The 21,841-nt window shown below is 42.3% G+C and overlaps 1 protein-coding gene across 1 annotated transcript in view; it reads left to right on the top strand.

Annotated features, from left to right (window-relative positions):
- fgf11a (fibroblast growth factor 11a) overlaps positions 1-21,841 on the top strand; it is a 112,696-nt gene that overhangs the window by 61,959 nt on the left and 28,896 nt on the right. The window contains exon 3 of the mRNA XM_069672080.1: positions 16,772-16,875. Coding sequence (XP_069528181.1) covers positions 16,772-16,875 — 104 coding nt within the window. The remainder of the gene's footprint in view (positions 1-16,771; positions 16,876-21,841) is intronic.

Genomic DNA, 21,841 nt, shown 5'->3' with positions numbered 1-21,841 from the left:
GGAGCGGCTGTGGCTCAGTGGTCGAGTCAGTCGTCTCTCAAAGGAAAGGTTGGCTGTTTGATCCCTGACAGGTAGTCACATGTTGAAGTGTCCGTAGGCAAGATACTGTACCTCATATGGCTTCAGAAGGCATAGCTCCTGATTGGAGATGGTATGGCAAGTGACATGCTTGTCAGCATGAGGCAAGAAAGGTTTTAACCTTGAGTCTTGACATCATATCTAGATAATCATGTCAATAAATCTGAAGATTGCTTATCCCACTCAAATATGGCACATGTAACACAGTTGAGGGTGTCAATTTCTAAATTACCAGGTCCCCAATTTCTAATTGTTTTCTGCTTTAAAGGATAACTCTACTTTATTTCCGCAAACGGCAAGTAAACTACAAACACTCTACTTCTACTACTACTACTTTAACTTTGTACAGTGCACAAATTCAGCCTCATGCTTTGTCACTGTCTCTTATATTATGTCCCAAAATCCTGTCCCATCTCTGAGGGGCTTTCACACTAAAAGCCCAAATTTGACATCTTGCAGAGCAGTGCCATTACTTCCAATAGAGAGCACTCAGTGGTGTCTGAGAGCACCCCTGCACTCAGACACTGTGCAAGTGAAAGTCTGTGAGGGGTTCAGTTTTTTAGGGCTTGCATTGACAAGTAGATTTTTAACATCCTAAATAGACAATATGTACCAGGCATCACCTTCAATCACCTTCAACTACTCGATGAGTGTGTGTATGTGCGTGCAGCTGAGTAATTATGCACCCCGCTGTGATGTACGCCAAGAAGACCAAAAAAGGGCCAAATCAGCAACAAATGGGATAAATAATTAAAGGAGCCACAGTGTGATTCATATCTGCAGCCCTTACTCCGACTGAGTCTTGGCATATGGTGGTACTGATCTACTGAGCATCTCTGGAATTGTGCTCTCAGACAAATAGACACAAACAAACACACTTTATAAGGAATGTACAAGAGCAAGCGAGTCACATGGCAGTTTTAGTCACGGAATTAAAATACAGATTCCTGTATGTGGACACAAATATCCCCCTTTTTTGTCAGCACATGGCTGGCCGTAGCCATTTTGCTGCCCTAAGCGAGATTAGGATTTGTTGCCCCCTCCCAAATACCAGTACTGGCCCTATGACCACAGATAGGTTACAACTTAACTCTGAGTGAGCTAAATAATTCCACAAGCCTCCATGGGAGGTATAAATCATAACATGATATAAAGTTATACGAACTTATGGTAAAATAGCTTTTTTTTGCATTGCATGCCATTATGTACACAGTTATCTATTACAGAACTAATCTATTGATTTAGTATTGTTTTATTTATCTTGCCTACTGCATTGTGGTGGGATGTGATGACATTGAGTGAGTTTTTTTGGGTGGCAGGCCCCGAAATTGATAGTGGGTCTAGGGGATCCTCCACTGCAATAAACAACCTCTATTTTGGTGTCATTAAATGTACTCTCCCCACCTTAAAGACCTCCTCCAGTGAAAATCCAGTGTCTAACCTTGTAAACATCTTCATGTGGTGTTTTTCATGTGCTGCAAGACATTTTAAGGACAACATAAGCGGTCATCTCCATGGCTGGGTCTGTCTGCTTTTAAACTGCAGTGTACCAAGGACAGGCTGAACGACACGTTTTCAGACAGGCAGGTTTGAGACGTCACAAACCTCAGGAGCCAATCCCGTTAATGGACGGGGTGACGCTATGCATATCATTATGTGCAACCTATAGCAACCACTTCAGCGATGCGCGATTCAGCTGTAACCGCCATCGTAATTTTTGCAAACTCACTACTGACTACTAACGTTAACGTTTCTACAACTAATGACTACATGTCAAGCTAGCTAAGTTTCTACAAGTTGCCGCTAAACGATGACAGAGATGTGTTTTGTTTTCACAACGGAGGGGCCGGTTGTAAATTTGCATAGTGGGCGGGGACTATGCAGACTGGGGACTTCTTATGAGGGAGAAGGAGGAGATGCCTTGGGAGGAATTTTACAAGGTAATTAAACATATTTTGCAGACATCAGACACAATTTATTATTCAAAACATGACTGGAGCTGGTCTTAAATGACAATGAAGTAAATTTTTAATCATTGAAATGTTAAATATTTAACTTGTTTACCTATGCATTACTACAGTTAATGACTAGAGTTGGAAAAAATTACCATTAGTTTATTGTAAATAAAATGTTTACCTTCACTCACACATTTTTTAGATACAGGTAATGCAGTGTAGTGTCTGCTCTGTTCTCCTCTCATCACCTGCTACTGTCTCTCTTCTCTCCTTCTCCATCATCTGCCGCTGTCTCTCTCCTTTCATCATATAATGCTGTTTCTATCTCTCTCCAATACCTTTTGGTCTCTCTCTCCTCTCTCTTTCAGCATTATGCTGTCTGCCTATCTGTCTATATGTATCACATACAACAATGCTGTGGGATTAGATGAGTATGGTCCGCTAGCTAAAAAACACAGCACCTACTATTGATTTAACAATAATTATTGAGAGAGCGCATCGGAAGCCAACTTCTTACACTTCTGTCTCTCTTGAAACAATTACAATTAATTGAGTAGTGAGTTTTCCCCCTGGACCTGAACAACCGTTATGTCTCTTCTCTTCTTGATGCGAGTGGTTGAGTAAGAAGGCAGGGCAGAAGAGGGAGAAGTTTTATGCTGGCAGTAGGTTTACATTTAACATTCGGGGCTACCTTCAAAACATCTGATACTTGGAGGTGCCCCTCAGAATTTGGCACCTCAGGGCAACCACCTATATCTCCTTTGCCTTAAGCCAGTGATTCCCAAACTGGGGTCTGGGCCCCCCTTAGGGGGGCGTTAAAGATCGCTGGGGGTGCGTGAGGCTTTGTCTGAACTGAGATTGTCAAGACTAAATTTGCACGTTAAATAAAATCATTTAAAAAGCACTTACCTGATAACAAACGTCTGTTCAACTAAAAAATATTTTTTGGCCCTCATTCAAATATAGTAGCTACTTTGTAGGCCACACCTCTGTGAACTATAGTGTGGTGTTCATTTTTACCGTCCCTAATGTTTGCCGATTAGATGCATAATTTCTGCAACACAACAGCCTCTAGGAATTCAGGATACGAGGTTTAAAGAGCCAAAAAGTACACTATGGTGGCTGTTACCCAGGAGCATGTGGTTTTTGGTGTGGGCTAAAACAGATAGCTGATTTCTGGTAACTCACCGGACATGAGAAGCGGTCTCCGAAGTAAAAGAGAAAGAGCTTTTGGCAGATTGCTAAAGGCTGGTTTTGCAGACAGGAAATACACCAACCAGCCATAACGTTATGACCACCTGCCTAATATTGTGTAGGACCCCCTTTTTCCGCCAAAACAGCCCTGACCCGGCGAGGCATGGACTCCACTAGACCTGTGAAGGTGTGCTGAGGTATCTGGCACCAAGACGTTAGAAGCGGATACTTTAAGTCCTGTAAGCTGCAAGGTGGGGCCTCCATGGATTGGACTTGTTTGTCCAGCACATCTCGCAGGTGCTCAATTAGAGTGAGATCTGGGGAATTTGGAGGCCAAGTAATAACACCTTGAACTCATTGTCGTGTTCCTCAAACAATTCATGAAACATTTTTGCTGTGTGGCAAGGCACATTATCCTGTTGAAAGAGGCCACTGCCATTAGGGAATACAGTTCCTAATCTTTCTACTTTCAAACACATAAATTCTCCTAAATTCACCTGACCTTTCCAGGACCTCTCCCAGGATCGCCAACTCTCCTCCCTGTCTTCCTCTGCTCCATTGTTCAACCCTTCCCCTTTGACCCTGACTTTTTTTCACTCTCCTTTACACCTATGACCCACTCTGAACTGTTGTTATAACACGGAACAAATGACCTCCAGGGGGCAGGAGGGAGCATGGGCACACGGGGGGACTGGACACCTCCCTGACTCCCCCCTGTAACCTCTCCCCCCTGGGCTACCTAGCATTACAGCAGTGGCCTTCACCTCTTGGCTCTCCTGCACAGAAGGGACAGCTCGGTGCAGGAACAAATGTTGGAGGGAAGTACGGAAGCCCTGAGGGGATGTCACAGAACAAAAAGTGACTAGTGTGGCTTTTGTATGGCCTTGCAATACTTTTATCACTTTTTTCCCCCTGAGGGCTTCCATAGCCAGGCAGTAGAGGAAGTTGTCAGAAAGCTAGAGGCTGACTGTATATTAAAGCAAAAAGTGTCAAAAGGAAGGAAACAGAAAAAAAGGGATCAGAGAACAGTGGGAGAAAGAGAAAGAGGGCACAGTGAAACCCGCCAGAGAAAACTGAGCCAGCGAGACAAGACTGGTTGGCAGAGGAAGAGAGAGAGGAAGTGAGAGGGAGGGGGTAAACGTGAGGACGATAAGAGAGAAGAAGAGGTAAAGGGAATGGAGCAATGGGGGAGCAGGAGGAGCAGCTGGCACACAGCTGATGGCTCCTCAATCACTGTGTCTCCCCCCTCTGGTGGGAGGTCAGAGGAGCTGCCACCCCTCCTCCCGCCCTGCCCCTCTCTCCTTCTCTGCTCTTGGCTCGTCCAAGCTGTTATGTAATGAGGCTGGAAGAGGAGAGACAACCGGAGAGAGGGGTATGGTGATGGAGATGAGATTTATTATCTATTTATGGGGAAAGAAGGTGCTGTTAAAGGATTATACTGCTGTTTTATTTCAGCCTCTTTTGTATGAATCAATTATGACTTACTCTTTGCCAACCATTTTATGACAATGTTTTTAATGCAGCTATTGGTTTCCATTTGTTTGAGTCGATTGGGAATCAAAGCTTAACCTCAAGGACACTTAAATACATGAGATTCAATCTCAGTGTGTGCTTTTTTTCATCAGTTACATTAAATTTGAATTGGATTTATTTTATATAAATATAAATCTTGATCTGACAAGTGTGTGAAATGTAATTTCATGTAATTGGAGTATATTTAATATTATTCTGCTGGCATTATTTGTTTAGTTGCAGTCTGTAGAAGTGTCTATTTTGGGGTTTTTTTTCATCAGTTTTGCTGGTGACTCTTAAAGTATATATAAGATTTTACATGTATTCTCTGCCGTCTCTGCTGTCAACAGTATGGATGCCAACAAACGACCGGCACCCACAACAACACCTGCTGGTTCGTCAGCAAGAAAACGTTGGCTTGTTTGCTATCGCAGAAGATTTGGAAGTTAGGCAACGTAGCAAAACACCAAACCACCTCACGCAAACTCCTGGGGCTGATATGGTAATTGAGTAATTTGCCGTTTGGTTACAAAGCACAATGCCAGATCCATGCAGTGTAGGTATGTTAGAGTTAGTTGGCTAACCAGGGGTCCGTTTCACAAAGCAGGTTTATTGAAAACTCTAAGTCTGTTAACCCTGAAATGAGGGAAACTCTGAGTTTTCCATTTCACAAAGGGAGGTAACTTAAACTCTCGGTCAGTTACCGTAGTAACAGACTCTATGAACCTAACCTGGTCGCGAGCAGGTTTTTTTCAGGAAACACAGAGTTTCTCTCTGTCTCCTCCCTCTAGAATATAAAACCCTCATTTGACTTCCTCATTCATTCAGCCCGTCTCACGCGTGTGTTTGAGCGGTTACCGAATTAAAAGAAACGTTGCGTCTCTGTGCTGCTCTGACCGCTTTGCAAAAGTCTTTTATAATTATGATAAAAAAAATCAAAAGACAAATCTGTGTCAAAGTCATCATTTTTAGATTTTTCACCACCACTGCCGAGAGCACTCAAATAAGACACCTTAAGTTATTGGATTTTTTTTATTTATTTAAACTAACACATTCAGTTTAATCAACATGAATTATAATGTTTGTGAAGTCAGCATCATGTTAGGGATAAAGCTAATGCACATTCAAACAGCCACTGAATGATATTTCATTAGTTTAATATTTAAAATATGATTGAAGTGCTTCCATGTACGTTTTTTTCTCCAGCTGCATTGCTCCTAAATTAATATACATTTTAGCTTCCGGTCGTGATTAAGTATTAAATAAATAGACCAGTTTAAACTTGCGCATTAACTCGAGCAGCAGTTTCTTCCCACGCCGCTTCTCTCTCTTTTGCAGCTGCAGCCGTGTTACTTTATTTTTCTAAAAACATGCTCGTATTCGCTGAACGTCCGCGTTTGGATTTCGAGCTCCACTGGTGTGACGTAGGAGGACCTCTTTTTGTGTACCGTTGCCATGGTGAATCGTGGTGTCGGGGCTCCATTAATGCTGACTTTTTACAGTCAGCGTGCACGCACTTAACTCCGGGTGAATCTACTCAGAGTTGATTGAACTAACTCTGATCAGCTGTTCTGGAACCGAAAACTCACAGTTTCCTATCTCAGAGTAGATCGACTCAGAGTTCAGGGTTAGACTCAGAGTTTGTTGAACCTTCTTTGTGAAACGGACCCCTTATCATGCTCGCTAACATTATGACTACCAAAATACTATAGTGTGTATAGAGTGTGTATGTCAGTTGTTTAGCTTGACAAATAACATTTGACAAATAACAGTTAACATGATACTAACTTCGGTATTATGACAAACAATGTTGATTTTGGTCAACATGATGCCGGTCAACATGATACCGGCCAATAAACACGTCTCGTCAGTGAAAAGTAAACAGAGCTGATAAGTTCCGAGATTGAGCATGCTCAGTTTTGTGTGTATTCGGCAAAAACCCTGGCTGATCGTTCATGTGTGCGATTGTCCGTGCGAGTGCGTACAAGACGGTTGACTGCAGTTCACTCAACGGCCGACCGTGTCCCTAGGAGAGAGGATTTTTTGAAAGTTACACATAGCCCCTTTAAAACCCAGATTGTCTATGCAAGTCAACCATATTGTCATGTTTGTTTCCTCTGTTCTCAGCTTATACAGGCCTGACAGGCCTTAATTTAATGTCATATTTTATTAGAGTAATAAGATTGACGGGCATTGTACTAGACCGTCGTGCTGAGGAAGGATCTTACCCGCAAGAAGAAGAAGAAGATATATTTTATTAATCAATAAGGGGAAACTACATTTTTTCACTGTTTTTACAAACATGCTCTACCAAGGTCTGAAATACAGACATGCACAAACAGAACCCTATGGACATGCATTAATGGAGAGTTGTCAGAATGAGGGGGCTGCACATGGACATGCACCCCGAGCAGGATTCAGTGCCTTGGTCAAGGACACCTCGACAGTGCCCGGGAAAGGAACTGGCACCTCCCCAGCTCTGCCCCAATTCAGTGCTTGGTCCCCACCTGGACTTCAACCCACCACCTCCCAATTCCCAAGCCAAGGAGAGGGACGTCTGAGCTAACTTGCTTAGCCTTGACTACAGGAAGATGTGAAAAATGTATAAATGCACCAATTATACAGTAATAATGAATACTACAGAAAAAAAGAATTGTGATGAAGTTTGATCAAACTTGATCAAACTTTCATTTTTCACCTGTGAAACAGCTGGAAAAAAGGTTTGCACCGTGGAATTAATCATCAAAAAACAAAAGTGAAAGATAAGATTCTTTATTTCTGTCAGTTTAAAATAAAAAGTTTTGCCATGTTAAGAAAAAGTTGTTGTAATGCCCATTTTGGCCACAAGGGGCTGAAGTGCACCACTAACCAATTTTGTGATATTGACTGAAAGCATCTTGTTGCTTCTTGGGATGGGTCAGGAATTTCGACTATTCGAATAGTCATTACTTTATAAAAAAGAAAAAGTTCATGACAATATTATCATATCTTAAAAATATATTTCTTCCATTGTTTTTACCGGCGCCTGGTTGTAATGCGGTACTCCTGCCAGATGGTGGCTGTAGCGCATCTGAAAGCTGTTTGCTAACCGCCATTTAAGAGAAGAAGAAAGCATGAGCGCTAGGTACCGGTAAAAGGGGTGTTGCGCTGTGACATTCAGAACCTGAGAAAAATGCAGAGACTTCAGCAGCCGCCAGAGAGTTCTGTGTGGAACTCTTTGGAAAAAACGCAACGTAAATTAGGACAGTGCAAACTTTGCCAGGTAAAACTACTATATCATTACTATGCACAATACGACTGATTCTCACCTTGAGAGAAATGATCCTTGTCTGTGTAGTATATAGGGAAGATGCACAGTTTATGATAACTAGGGCTGTCAAAATAACTTAATTTCGATTAATTAATTAATTACAGAAAAATAAGGCATCAAAAAAATTAGCGCACATTATTATGTCCCCGGACCGCATACGTCACTGAGCATCTGTATACGGCAGCTTTGAAAACGGGGCGAAGCTCTGAGTAAAAGTCGAATAGCTCCGAGTGAATATCAAATAGTATTGTTGCTTGAAATGCCCATCCCTAGTTGCTTCCTTCCTAACGTGATAAATGACTCCCCACCCTTTTTTATTTTTTTGCCCGTTTCACAGATTAAAATTGGAAAAAAAAATAAAAAAAATGTATAAACCATATTTTTAGTATGATGATTATGATTTTTTTCTCCTAATTTGCCTCTCAGGGTTTCCGTAGAATATATTTTCCAAAAGTGTGTTATAAAAACAAACAAAAACTTTTTGAGCAAGAGGACTGAGAAAAATAGGTTGTCAAGGGCTCTTAAATGTGCAAGCGGCTGTGTTTCTATGAGCAACTAGGAGCCAAAAGCTCACGTACATATCACCATGAGATAATAGTGCCAAATATTGGCTTAATCAAACAGATTATTGAACGCTAAAGCTATAGGGACAATCTCAACAGAAGTGAGACAGGGACAGAACAAGGGGCTTAGGGGGTTCTGTCACTAAATAGATTACAAAGCAGACATGGGAGGAAACAGAACTGCAGCAAGATTAAAAAATACATAAAAAGGGAGCACAGGGGGAGACGATGCACTGAGCGAGTGATGGAGTGGCTGGTGTGATTGTCACTGGATTTGAACTCTTTGTGAATTCCCTTTTTTGTGAACCCTGAGACAGGAAGACAGACAGTTTGACAGAGTAGAAGACAAAAAAGTAGAAAAGAGAAGTAGACAGAGTGACAGAGAGATGAAAGCTATTGAGTCGAAGAGCCATAAGTTGGAGCTTGATTCCTTGACTTTTATCCACTGTAATTACTATCTCTCTCTGTTGGAGGGAAATTCTACTTATCTTTTTCTTTGCTCCGGAGCAAGTCTGCTCTTTCTCTCTGTTTAACGCTCCCCAGTGCTCGATAACACTTTTGCAGAGGGCAGAGAGAAAGCCTTGCAAGGCAAATGAGGGAAACTTCGCTCTGTGTGATGGCTGCAGCATCCAAGGAGAAAAAATGTGAACATCGAAAGCAAAGGCTCTCTCTACGCCAGATGAGCAGAAAGGTGTAAGAGTACACCAGAGTGGGTTTGTGAGGATGAGGAGCATGAAGAATACATAACAAGGGGATGAGAGGATAGACGATACAAAAGAGAGGAGGCAGAGACAAGAAGGGAGAGTGATGAAGAGACCGACGGAGAAGGCTGCAGGGTAAAATAGGACAGAGATGAATGGACGTAAATGGAAAAGTATTGGTTTCACAGGAAGGAGAGAAAGACAGCAGGCGACCAGGGACCTGAAAGGGAACAAATAAGGAGGAAAAATAGAGAGACGGAGGAAAAAACACAGTGAGATAAGAAAAAGGTTGTTAATTCATGACAAGGCGGGATGAAAAGACAGAAAGCACCAGGGAAAGAGAGGAGAAGAGAAGAAAGGGAAAGACAGATGGACTGAAAGGAAGACAGATAAAGGCTCAGAGGAATCAGTTATGGAGAGGAAAGCCTGCGGGAAGAGCTAGAAGTTAAATAACGGGAGAGCGAAGGTAGTTGTCTTGTCATCAGAGTCATCGACAACCTGGGAAATCAGGCATGGAGCTCAGCTACAAGTCACTTTATCTACTATTGAGTCCTAAAAGCTCATTTTTACAACACAAATGAATTTGTTTCCAATGCAAATCAAATTGTTTTCTACAGATGTAGCAATTTGACTGTCATTGCACTGATCCCACTGCAGGGGAGGCCTGTCTTGTTTCAAGATGTTAATGTTGTTTAAAGTTATTGGAACTGATTTATTTGGTTGCATGTCAGTGATGACATATCCCCTTTCCCCCCTTGAGGTCATGGTGCTCGTTAGATGCAAAGCACTAACATTACTTTGCATTAGGTAGTAAAACTTGAACACATTTCCTTGTACATGAATGTTATTTCAAGTCGGAGTCATGTCGGGAAATACTTTCATCTGCAATGGTGGTTCTTAAACACTAGGGGCCCTATCATACACCCAACGCAAAGCTATTTTCTACCAGAAGCAGTCATCAATTTCACGTCCAGCGCACAGGTTTTTTAAATAGTAAGTGATCCTGCGCCACCGTTAGCGCCCATGGCCGTGTTGGTTTTGAAATGACGTGTGGTCAGGCAAAAGGGTGGCATTTTCCTATCTTAGACCTAGCACCTCAGACCAACAAAAACCTGTCTCAAGTCAATGCCGCAGAAATAAGGTTGTTTATGGGACACAGATCTGTGAGGTCAAGCTTTTCTGAGGCGGGCCACCTCGACTGAGGATGTCGTGTGACTGAGGGTGTCGTGTGATAAAAGGCCGAAACACCCAGTAATGTCGGGGTTCACAACTGATGTGTCTTAATGGTGGCATAGTGCTTTGTACAAATGGTATAATACAATTTTGAGCCTTATTCAGCTTGTACACCAAGAGATATGAACAACTTTGGTCTGTTGCACGTTTAAAGAGCCAACAATGCCTTCAGTCACCACTGAGGGGGGGCCGTAACAGATGCTGCCGGTGACATCGATGTTTCACTTAGTTCAGCTTGAGGATTCAATATCAAAGTTTTGCTTGTTGACGCAATAACCAACGTATTTGTAACATAACTTTATTGTTTTAAGCTGAGTGAATGATTAAGACACTTTTAGATGTCAGATCCAGCAGCTTTATTCAAACAGTCAATAGAATGAAGAGCTCCAGTGACTGTCCAGAAGTTAAACTCTGTGCGGCTTCTCACAGATGACTATAATCCTCCTCTCATTCCAGCAGAGACCAACTGGGCTGCACAATGAACCACTGCAGAGCGGCAGCACAGTGTGCAGGCCTGCAGATGCCCTCTGCACAGCTTAACTCTGTGTCCTGTTACTGCTCCCCCCTCCCTCCTCTCCCCCATCCCATCTCCACTTTCTCCTTGTTTATTTATTGTGTTGAAGATCTCAAGCCTCAAATTGACTCGTGGGATTGATTTGGCAACACCCTCCTCCTCCCTCTTCTTCATTTCCCTCCCCTCTTCTCCTTTTCCCTCCCTCAAAAGTCTTTTGATTAATCCAGCGACCTCCTCTGTGAGTTGCAGAGAAAAAAGCGAGTCAAACGGAAGGACGGGGAGTGAGAGCGATGGGGGGAAACGGAAAACAAAAGAGAGATGGGGCCCCTCTATTATCCCGACGTAAAGTTATGTGATCCATTTGATAAGAGACGTTCTTTTTGAATGAGGATGAGAGAGGAGGCAAAGTCTTGTTAAATGATAAAAAAGAGATGGATGCAGAGAGAGAGGATGAAGGAAACAAAACATAAACTACGATGGAAACAGGCGGGTAATTGACCGTTCCCTTAGTCCTGTTATGTTTGAGCCCATAAAGCTATCCAGTCCTGGACAGGTTGTGGTCTAAAATAACAGGAAAAGGAATTCCTCGTAATTTCCGAAACAAAGGGTCCTTGATTTGACACTGTGGTAGATAAAAGCAGGCTACTCTTTTCGAGCTAATGACATCCATTTTGGTGTCTAACCATTGTAAGCAGTATTTAACTTGCAGTAGCTGGCTAGGCAATCAAGCTAACATTAGTTTCATAAGTACATTGGAAAACATTTTTGGACAATTTTTTTTAAATATTTCCTGGTGATGATATCAAATCAATAACCCTTTAAAAAAAAAAAAAAAACGTATACAATGGCATGTAACATATTTAAGAATCAGTCTAAAGCTACATGTCCCAGGTAAAAAGTAAGCATGGGTAGCAAAAGATGACACATGTAGAAGACATGGAATAAAAAACAAGCTAGCTTTCGATGAAAATATTTTAACACATCATGGGCCATTTCATCACTATGGGACACAATTATTTAGTACTTAGCACACCTTTAAACACCATGGATGTCATGAAATTAAGTGATGAATTAAGTCTGGATAATGACATTCAGCTTGAAATGGGGACAATCCCAGTGGTCAATGGTCATGCTAAGCTAATTAGAGTAGTGTTAAGAATAGTGTAGAGCTAGCTAGTTTGAGTGCTTTAAGTTGAAGAAAAGTATATGTGACTAATCTTTACAACCTAGTTTGACAGCTTAACATTTTGACTTGTAAAACAAAGGTTAATTTATGATTCATTGTTCATGTTCTCGAATACAATTTTTTACTTTGAACTTTGAGGCTTTTTTTTAGGTTGAGTACTAACTTATGTGTTTGGTAAATGCATCACTAAGGAGTAAGCATAATGTAGCCACTGCCGTTAGCCTCCGCTATGAGCTTATTTTTTTAGCTAATTTGGACCCTATACACAATGGCAGGATAATATCCCTACACTATTGATATACCACTTGTGACCTAGGCCACATAACTTTTCACCCCACAAATATACTGTATGTAGGATATAATGCCAGTATATTTGAAAGTATACTGCTAATAGTGTTTAGCTAGTTAGGTGGTGTTTTCTATTTAGTGTGTCCATGTGCAGCAGGTTATGCGGGGTCGTCATACCCACAGTGAAACTGCTGGTGGATGTGAGGGAGCAAGGAACAAGAGTAAAGGGAGAGAATAGGGCATGAAGGAGGGAGGCGATGCATGTGTGCCCTGCTCTATTTGTCATCCCAGCCACAGTCTTTGGTGACACCTTGTTCATTTGCGAAACCGACTATTTGAGATGCAGGGATCGATCGAGCAAATAGAAGCAGGGCCCTGAAGATAGAGGGAGCGGGAGAAGGACAGAAGAGGTGAGAAGTGTGTGCAGTTTTCAACTTCAACATTTGCACCTTTAAACTGGAAAAATGTAACTATCTGCACGGTGTTTTATTCCATTTATACTCTTGGGGTGGACAATAACATCATTCTTGTTTGTATTGAGGAAAATATGACTACTTTCACATTGTTAGTAAATTGCTCTTTTAGCACACACATTGGCCAACTCTTGAAAGCAAATCTTTTTCTTAAGGCTTAAAAAAGTTTCGATGACTTCATCTTTCCCGGCATTGACTTTCTATCTCCATCTGATGACTTCACTTCCATCCATTATGTTGACAGAACTTTTGATTTGAAATTGATTTGTTTAAAAGCAGCTAGCGGCTCCATGAATCTAAAACACGCTCCTGCGACTTCATTTTTCATCTCAATAAGAAATCTGTCATCTTGACAGCCATGCTGTCACTCTATAATGCATACTCTTAATTTGTCAAACAAACACACACAACAACTCACCTATACAACGCTGCGTGTTTTAACATAATATAAAGAAAAACTGACTCCAAGACAGCTTTATATGCTACTTAATTTTTAAAAGGTTCTAAGTATTATGCAAGAAATGAAAAAATGAGATAAAATGTTTTGATGCTCCTTCAGGCATGTAGGATGTGTCCGTAGGGTGGTCTGGGGGCTACTGAGTCTTACATAATGTGTGTAAGTGTGTCCTGCAGAGAGTGTGTCCCTGGTTTTTAACTGAAGAATAGTAGTTTCATTTTGCTCTGTCGGCTATTACATCCAGTGGTGGAAATGACTGGTCTTAGGCCATGTCTACACGTACACAAGCATCTTTTCCCTCCTTCGTTTCCTCACGCCTCACCAAGGAGATAACGGCGCACAGCCTGACGTCACAAGCCGAAAACGCCAGTTTCGGCACCAACACCAACTACGCATCTCTGTGGAAACGGAGTTTCAAAAAGTCTACACCCTGGCCGGAGTTTTACAAAGTATTAGTGATCTAAAACAGCATTTGTGTGTGGACGAAAGGCCAAAACGCAGAGAAAAAGCTACGCTTTGAAAAATACCCATGTTCGTGTAGACATGGCCTTAAACAGCTCCTCTCAAATTTTTGCAACAGGACCTGAAGACTTAGGACTTCAAGAATAATTGAGTTCATGCTCAGCTTGCCACTTAAAAGGAATTTAAGGAGAACTTTGCACATTTGGAAAGTACACTTTCAGTACAATCTGTTTTTCTGAGAGCTACAAGAAAAGTTGATACCACTGTTTGTATTTCTGTGTAAAAGCTAGAACTTGGGGTTGATTAACTTATCTTAGTTTATTAAACGCCTGTGTTAAATACTTGATTCTGATTGGATTATAACGGCATTCTGAGGTCTGCTATTTCTCAATAGCAGACCGTTGCTATGAAGAAGGCCGTTGCTAGGGATGTGGCTCTAATCAGTCTGGTGGACTAACTAATCATGTCAATCCACCGAAGTCCGGTAAATTTGACGTTGGTCTGTTTTCGGGGGGGATGAAAACAGCGGAAAGAAAGCAATGAAGGCTAAAAGACACAAAAACTGTAGGCTATGACAGAGAGATCTACAAACTTGATCACGCATGGAGGACCCCCGTCAGGTTGAGACAAGACACCTGTGCTTCGTGTCGGGGGATTCCATTCCGCTATGACAACCCACTCACTCTACATTATCCGTTATGTGCAGAATACAAGCAGTCAAGGCATGTTTCTTTGAATCTCCTTTCCCAATTGCAACTACACAAAAAGTGTTTTATTAAGACAGAGAAAAGATGCAGCCTTTCCTCCTTCAAAGTTCAAAAATAAACTTACTGGTGAACATTTTAGCTCTTAAACACACAAATATCTGAAAGGTTGTGGTTTATTAAATGTAATGTGCTGTTGCCATGTCACCATGACGAGAAAACAACTACAGTGACTTCTTGGAGTCTGCACTGGTTGACTTGCAACCTCTCCATGATGTCCAATTGTCACAAATGGTTTAACTTTTATTGAAAGAAAGTCAAGATCGTGACCATTCTTTTCACTTTTCTCTGAGTCATCAAACCCCCAACTATTTCTATTGCTTCATCAGACTTTTTCAAATAGAAATATAATAAAATGTACAATAACTTTTTCAGAACAATAACAATAAAGTTCAATCTGTGCTAAGAAAACCAGTGTTTCTGCTACATACATTTTGCAGTGGCGGCCCTGAAACAGTGACAGGAGTCACAGGACGTCAATAACACGTGAAGTCGTGGCAACCAAATAAACAACAGCGGGACCAGTTTACTCGTCACACAGTGTTCTAATGGTAAAAGAGGGTCCGACATCCGACAGTCTCTGTCCGCACACAATCATATGCAGTTCTGTTACGCAGTCTAATCTAAACAATCATAATGTGTATCTCCGTACGTCCTTACTGTAAATGCATTGATTGTTGCTGTTTATAAAGCTTATAAAAAGGTGCAGATGTCATTTGGTAACTATTGATCGATCGTTTTGATCGCGACATCATTAATAACATCCGTCGTGCACATGCGGTTCACGTGCTGTTTTGCGAGAGAAAATATTTAACTTTTGTAACTTAATTAAACAGACTGCTGATGAAAGCAGTCAACAAAGCAGACAGAGACAGACAGATAGAGGGGGGCGGGGCCAGCAGCTGTGCAGAGAGCAGAGGTGCAGGTGTGTTGGGGGAGTGAAGCAAAGCAAAGTGATCAGGTTAAAGTAGATTGTGAATTAAAACTTAATACAGTGAAGAAAAGAGTACAGTTAGAGTGTGGAAGTCTACATGTGATGTGCTTCTCACATAAATCATTGCCATATGCGAGGGCAACGCGTTTGTGTACTGTGCCACCCAAAAATGAGTCTGGGTTGTCCGACGTCAAAACATAGTTCCGCCTGCTACATTTTGCAAATGAAAAAAAAACACCCGGGGGGGGCGTGCCCCACAGTTTGAGAATCACTGCTTTAAGTGATGTAATTACAGCTGTTCTGTGTCAGTCTTCTGATGCTTGTCTGCTTTGGCCGTCTCTCTCCTTCCACATCCACTCCAAACACTTACTCATCATGGTAGCATTTGGTCATCATGACAATGTAACCGCAGCGGCTTGCAGCTGGAGGCTGTTGTGTCAGTATCGCTCAACTTACCATGTCGCATCTTGTAAGGCACTGTTTAAGACTGCATGCACTCAAGAGTATTGAAGTAGATAAACACATGTAGAGTGCAAACACACAGGCATGTACTTGTATGCATGGGGGGCAGAAAAGCTCCCAAACAAATTTACAAGCACGAAACACACACGAATACACAGCGTGAGAGCTGCTCCACTGGCCAGGTTGAAGTTAGTTTATATGGAGAGCTATGCACATAAGAAATCCAAGGTTCCGTTTGAAGGGGATTCGGCGAACTGCATTACAAAGTGCTGTTTACTGTGTCGGGACAGAGGAAATGAATTCAGAGCAGGCTCGGGAGATGTCACTGTCTAATGTACTGTATTTTTAAAGCTCTCAGCTAAGCTAGGCTCTCTCTATCTCTCTCTCTCCAGCGGGGGAATTCTCCGTCCTGTCACTCTCGTCTTTGTCTGACCTCCGGTGTTCCAGCAAACCAGACTTCATTCCTCCTAAATCTCCCTCTCCTAATCCTTCCCTGCCTCTCACTCTCTCTTTTTCACACACTTCCTGACAGATATACTGTACAACAGGGGGGGATGAAATAAGAGACAGCTGGAAAGCAATTGTCTTTTTATGCCACGAGGAAGCACTGTTGGCATTTAAGGGATAGAATGATTGCTCTAACATCCATCCTCTGTGTCTCTCTCTGTTTTTTTTTCTTTAACAGTGCAGTTCAACTTGATTCCTGTGGGGCTCAGGATAGTGGCCATCCAGAGCACCAAGACAGGGCTCTACGTTGCCATGAACAGCGAGGGCTACCTCTACACTTCGGTACGGTACTGTAATGCTGAAAGCCTTTAACTTCTTTGAAGCATTCCTGTCTGAAAAAGTACCAACACACTGCAAACTTTTTTTTTGTATTTGTAGTACTAAGGCAATTTAATGTTAGTGTTTGTTGAACTGGAGGCAATTGAAAGATATTCGACGTTATGAAAGCCTTGCAAGTGTGGCAACAAGGGCCACTCCATAAATCATCATCATCCGAAACACTTCAGGCTGCAACCGTATTGTTGCTTGGTGCAAAAGGAAAACTCGCCATTTTCTCGTTTTCCATCACTAATATACAACAAAAGTCCGTCTGACATCACATTAGAGCACAGAGTGAACTGACGCTGAGCTGCAGAGTCTGTGTTACCTGCCTGTCGACTGGAAACAAGCATGTGGCGCTGCTGCTGTCGCATATCACGTCGGCAGAATGATCAGGCTTGCTTTTGAGGCAGGCTTTTTGTTACCCGTGGTGACTTTGGTGCGTGTGTATTCACATTTTCAGCAACATCTTGCCCTCGTACTCGTTAACACTGTGGCTACAGATTCGGGCTGGTAACGGAGCGGATGTGCCGCCAAGTGTTTACTTTTAGCGGCTACACCTGCAGCGCACAAGGCGTGACAGGAAGTAGGATACAGCGAGATGATCACGCTGATTAAACATACAGTTATTATCGTTAGAAAAGGTAGATGTCATAATGTATAAGTAACGCAGCTGCAGCCCACAAGTCTATTTATTTTATAAAGAAATGTGTCACTCCACCTGTGCTCTCTCTACTTTTTCATGGGGAAGTAGGGGGGCGCGATGAATATCACAGAACAAAAAATTATCAGTGTCACTATTTTCCAATATTGTGAAGCCCAGGTGGCAACATAATTTAGATGAATGTCAATAAGGCCTTTGCTAGGCTCTTAAAGGACCAGTTCGCCGATTTCCAACCTCAGTCCTATCATGTTATTATGGGGAGCTAATGCCATTATGGTAGGAAAAAAATAATGCAATTTCGCTCTGTGCCTTTGGAGGACACTATCCGCTTCTCCAATGGGCCCTGTAAAACCTCCGCCAGACTACGTTAAACGCGTCATCCGGCGGAGGCCAGGGAGCTTGCTTAACTACACTTCCTCAATCTAGGACGCTGAGCCATTGCCTGCCAAAAGTAGTATTTCACTCCAGTGTCTGTCACTGGGTTGTTCCTTTCAGAGGGAGGGGCACAATGCAGGCTGGGTGTTGTAGGAATGTAGAATGGGCAAAACCACGAGCTGTTTGTACTAACTTTCTCCACAGCTATGGCGCCAACTAAAAAACTATTGCTTCTATCGATTACAGAGAACACCAGCTTTGACTGACAGCGGCTTTTCCTTTAAAGTGCTGCTTAATGTTGCCTTTACATGTCGCATAACATTGTAGACCATTACACATGTTATTCGTCACTCATATCACAGCTGAAATCTGCACTGTTACTAACACAACACTGTTGATATGTGAAAAAAGATAATGCTCAAAAGTTGCTGATAAAGTTGCTCAGGAATTCTACATCTTGTAAAATGCAAAGCATCTGCTCTGCCGGGCCTCCGCTTGATTTAGATGCATGAAAATACAGTGTACGGGTATTAAGTAGATTATTGTATACTATGAATGTCCAGTGTGTGATGATAATTCCACTTGCAGATGGTGTTAAGAGGCTTTGCAGTTACCAGTTGTAGTGTGTGTAGTGTACAAACACCTTAAATTCCTTGGCATAAATAAGGATTACAAGGTGTTAGGATTGAACACCAGGCTAGCTTCCTCAGTGTTGCTCAGTGAGTCCTGAAAAATCATGTAGTAAATCCTGTTTTCCATTTATTAAAGAAACCTGTTAGAACAATAACATAATGAGGGATCACAGATTAAAAGCAGATTTAAATAGGTGGGTGCTGAGTGCAGTGAAAGAGGGGAGTGAGGGAGAGCGTCTGAGGTGTTGTGAGAGAGACTTCCAGAAAAGGGGGCTCTGTCCCCCCAAGTCCGGTGCTTGGATCGGGTGAGAGGGGTGAGGAGGTTGGCTTCGGCGGGTCTGAGGTTGTGGGTGGGGGTGTGTTGGTGAAGGTCAGTGAGGTAGAAGGGGGCTAGGTTGGGGAGGGCCTTGTAGGTGATGAAAAGGATTTTGAATTGCATTCTTTGATGGATGGGGACCCAGTGGAGGCCTTGAAGGACTGGGGTGATCTCTGGTGCGAGAGTGGGTGAGCAGCAGGCAGCTGAGTTTGCTGTTGCAATCGTCCTGCCATGAGGTGAGAAGGAGAGGGAGGGGTGAAGACGGGCAATGTTTTTAAGATGGAAGAAGCCAGTTTTTGGGATGTTGTTAACGAGACGTTTGAAGGAGAGATTGATGAAAGATGACACCAAGGTCACGGATGTGTGTGGAAGCAGGAACAGTGGAGACGTCAGTGAACATCAACCTATCAAATTAGTTGAGACACATTGTTAGGTAATGATATACCTCCTAAGATGCTCTGATTGCAAATTAGTATATAGTACGGTTTTTCAAATCAAACATTTGGGTTTGGTTCGATTGAGACACATACTTATTGACCTCCCTCAGACCAACAATGAAACCTTGAATTATATTTTCTTTACCATCTACTTGTATTTCTGTCCAAGTACATGACTGACCTATGAGGGCGGCTGTGACTCAGGGGTGGAGTCGGTCGTCCTTCATTCGCATGTTGGGGCTTCGATCCTCAGGCTGCTGCAGGTCTACATGTCAAAGTGTGTGTTACATGTACTGTAAAAGCACTTTGAGTGGTCTGAAGACTAAGAAAGCACTATTTAAGTGCAGTCTATTAACCATTTACCTCAAATCATGCAGGAAAATAATGGTATAGTTTTGTTTTTTTAAACCTACTGTATATGAAACAGACATAAAATTGTATTTCATATGCACACACACAAAGACACATCACATAACACAATATTATCATGTGAGACAATCTAAGCCTTCTCACCCCAAACTGCTTCCCTTTACTCACTCAGTATCAGGCTGAGGGGGTGACATGTGAAACTGCGTGTAATGTCTGCACGCGTCTGCGCATGAAAGACTCCCCCACTCTCGGTCGCAGCAGCACTCGTATTCTTACGACAAGTGAAACAGCTCATGCAGCGCTTCCAGAGAGTTGTTTCGCATTGATGTGCAGAGGGACGCGTCAGAGCCGAGCCACAGATTTGAAAGGTAGATGGAAGAATAGATGAAGAGACAGAAGGTGGATCAGAGTGCACTGTATCAGGATGCTGAGAAAGGCCCTTTTTTTCAGCCTTTTCTCTCTTGGCACACTTGCAAAGTGTGTGAGATCTTGTTTGAAGTGCATCGGTGCGCTCACTTCAAAGCACACTCAACGCTCCCCGCATGCATAGGAACGCGTAGAGGAGATACAGGGTTTCTATCAGGTAGAATAGATGTATCCTGCCTGCATATGCAGTCTGTGAGCATTATTCTATTGAGGCATAAACATGCACACTACCCATTGTCTGTCCTCAATCTGACCTTATAAGTCGTTTGAGGCGTTATAGAGTTCTTGAAAGTTTGAAGCCTGTCTTGGTCCAAAAGTCCCATAACATGACATGAGTTCTTATTAGACCTTGAGTTTACTCATCATATCTGTGGAGAACCCTGCACCATCAGTGAGAGGTATTCAAGAAAGGAGTCTACATCCTATGAGCATCAGTTAAAATCTCTACTTACGATTGAAGGAACATTTTTGTAATTAGCAACATTACGATATAGCCTCTGGGGACACCTATGAACATGGCGGGGCATGTAGCCGGCGGTAAGCTATGAACGATTTCATTTTCTGCGTGCTGCATTGTTTACAGAAAACGCACCCGTTTTTCTTCCGATCGACTTTAATTAATGGGTCTGACCTTTTCAGAAAATTTCAACATCATGATGCAGATTAGTAAAAAATGAAGCTTTGTCTGTCCTCAAGAGGAGAAGAAAACTACTTTTTAAATGCTCGTTTGTTGAACGGAGGTCGGAGCGATCTTTTCTGATGCATTCGAGGAAGTCAGGGAAATCTAAACACTGAACGGCTTTCGTGACACCACGTCAGGGAATTTATCTCAAGTTGAATTTTAGATCTAGATTGTGAGTGGTTTGTATGCAGATGTCTGTTTATAGAGATGAATAACAAGCTAAATTGTCATCAGATGGCGCTGATGGTAGCCGGGATGTCATTACGGCGCATTGCATTCCGCCTGCTTTTGCTCTCCACAGGGACTGTTTTTCCTGCATACACCGCAGCCTGCTGATACCTGATTGGTCAGTACTACTCGGATTACAACAAACGGAAACCAGAACACTTGGAAAACCACGTCTCTGCATACAGATTCTACATTTCTATGTATAATCTGTAAATAGAGATTACCTACGAGTTAACCTGCTGTTTGGTTAGCCAAGTTCATCTGCAGACTTTAACTTTTTTAGACTTTTATTTAAAACTTTGTGTTTTCTTATGTATTTCAAGAAAATAAAGTCACGTTACACGATTCTCTAAAACAGAGGTGGCAAGAGCAAAACTGTCAGATTGTATGATGATGGGGAAAAGACCACCAGAATGTCCATTAAAGGGATTTTTTTTTTCATAAAAACTGTTGACAGGTGTATTTTTACCTCTAAATGAAACTTGCAGAAATGTCAAAAGTAGCCCCAATGCATATTTTAACCTAACCCAACCAAAATAAGTAAACTTTTCCCCTAATGAGCCCCAGAAAATGGTCCTTGCATATGACTTTTCCGGGGCTCGGAATCCCCCCAGACAGTAAAAACCTTGCATACACACTCCCACACACACAATGCGTGTGTAGAGGTTATACTTACCCAGGCATTCTCCTGGCAGAAGAAAGGTGACCCATTTTCACTGAGGGAAAGAACCACAGGGAAAGACAGAGAGAGAGAGAGTGGAAGGAGAGAATTGTTGGAGAAAATCCCTCAGAGATGGGAAA

The sequence above is a fragment of the Semicossyphus pulcher genome, unplaced genomic scaffold (genome assembly GCF_022749685.1).
Source record: "Semicossyphus pulcher isolate SPU_LCO1_2020_fin unplaced genomic scaffold, fSemPul1.0.p SCAF_21, whole genome shotgun sequence".
Lineage (NCBI taxonomy): Eukaryota > Metazoa > Chordata > Actinopteri > Labriformes > Labridae > Semicossyphus > Semicossyphus pulcher.
This window is presented reverse-complemented; position numbering and strand designations above follow the sequence as displayed.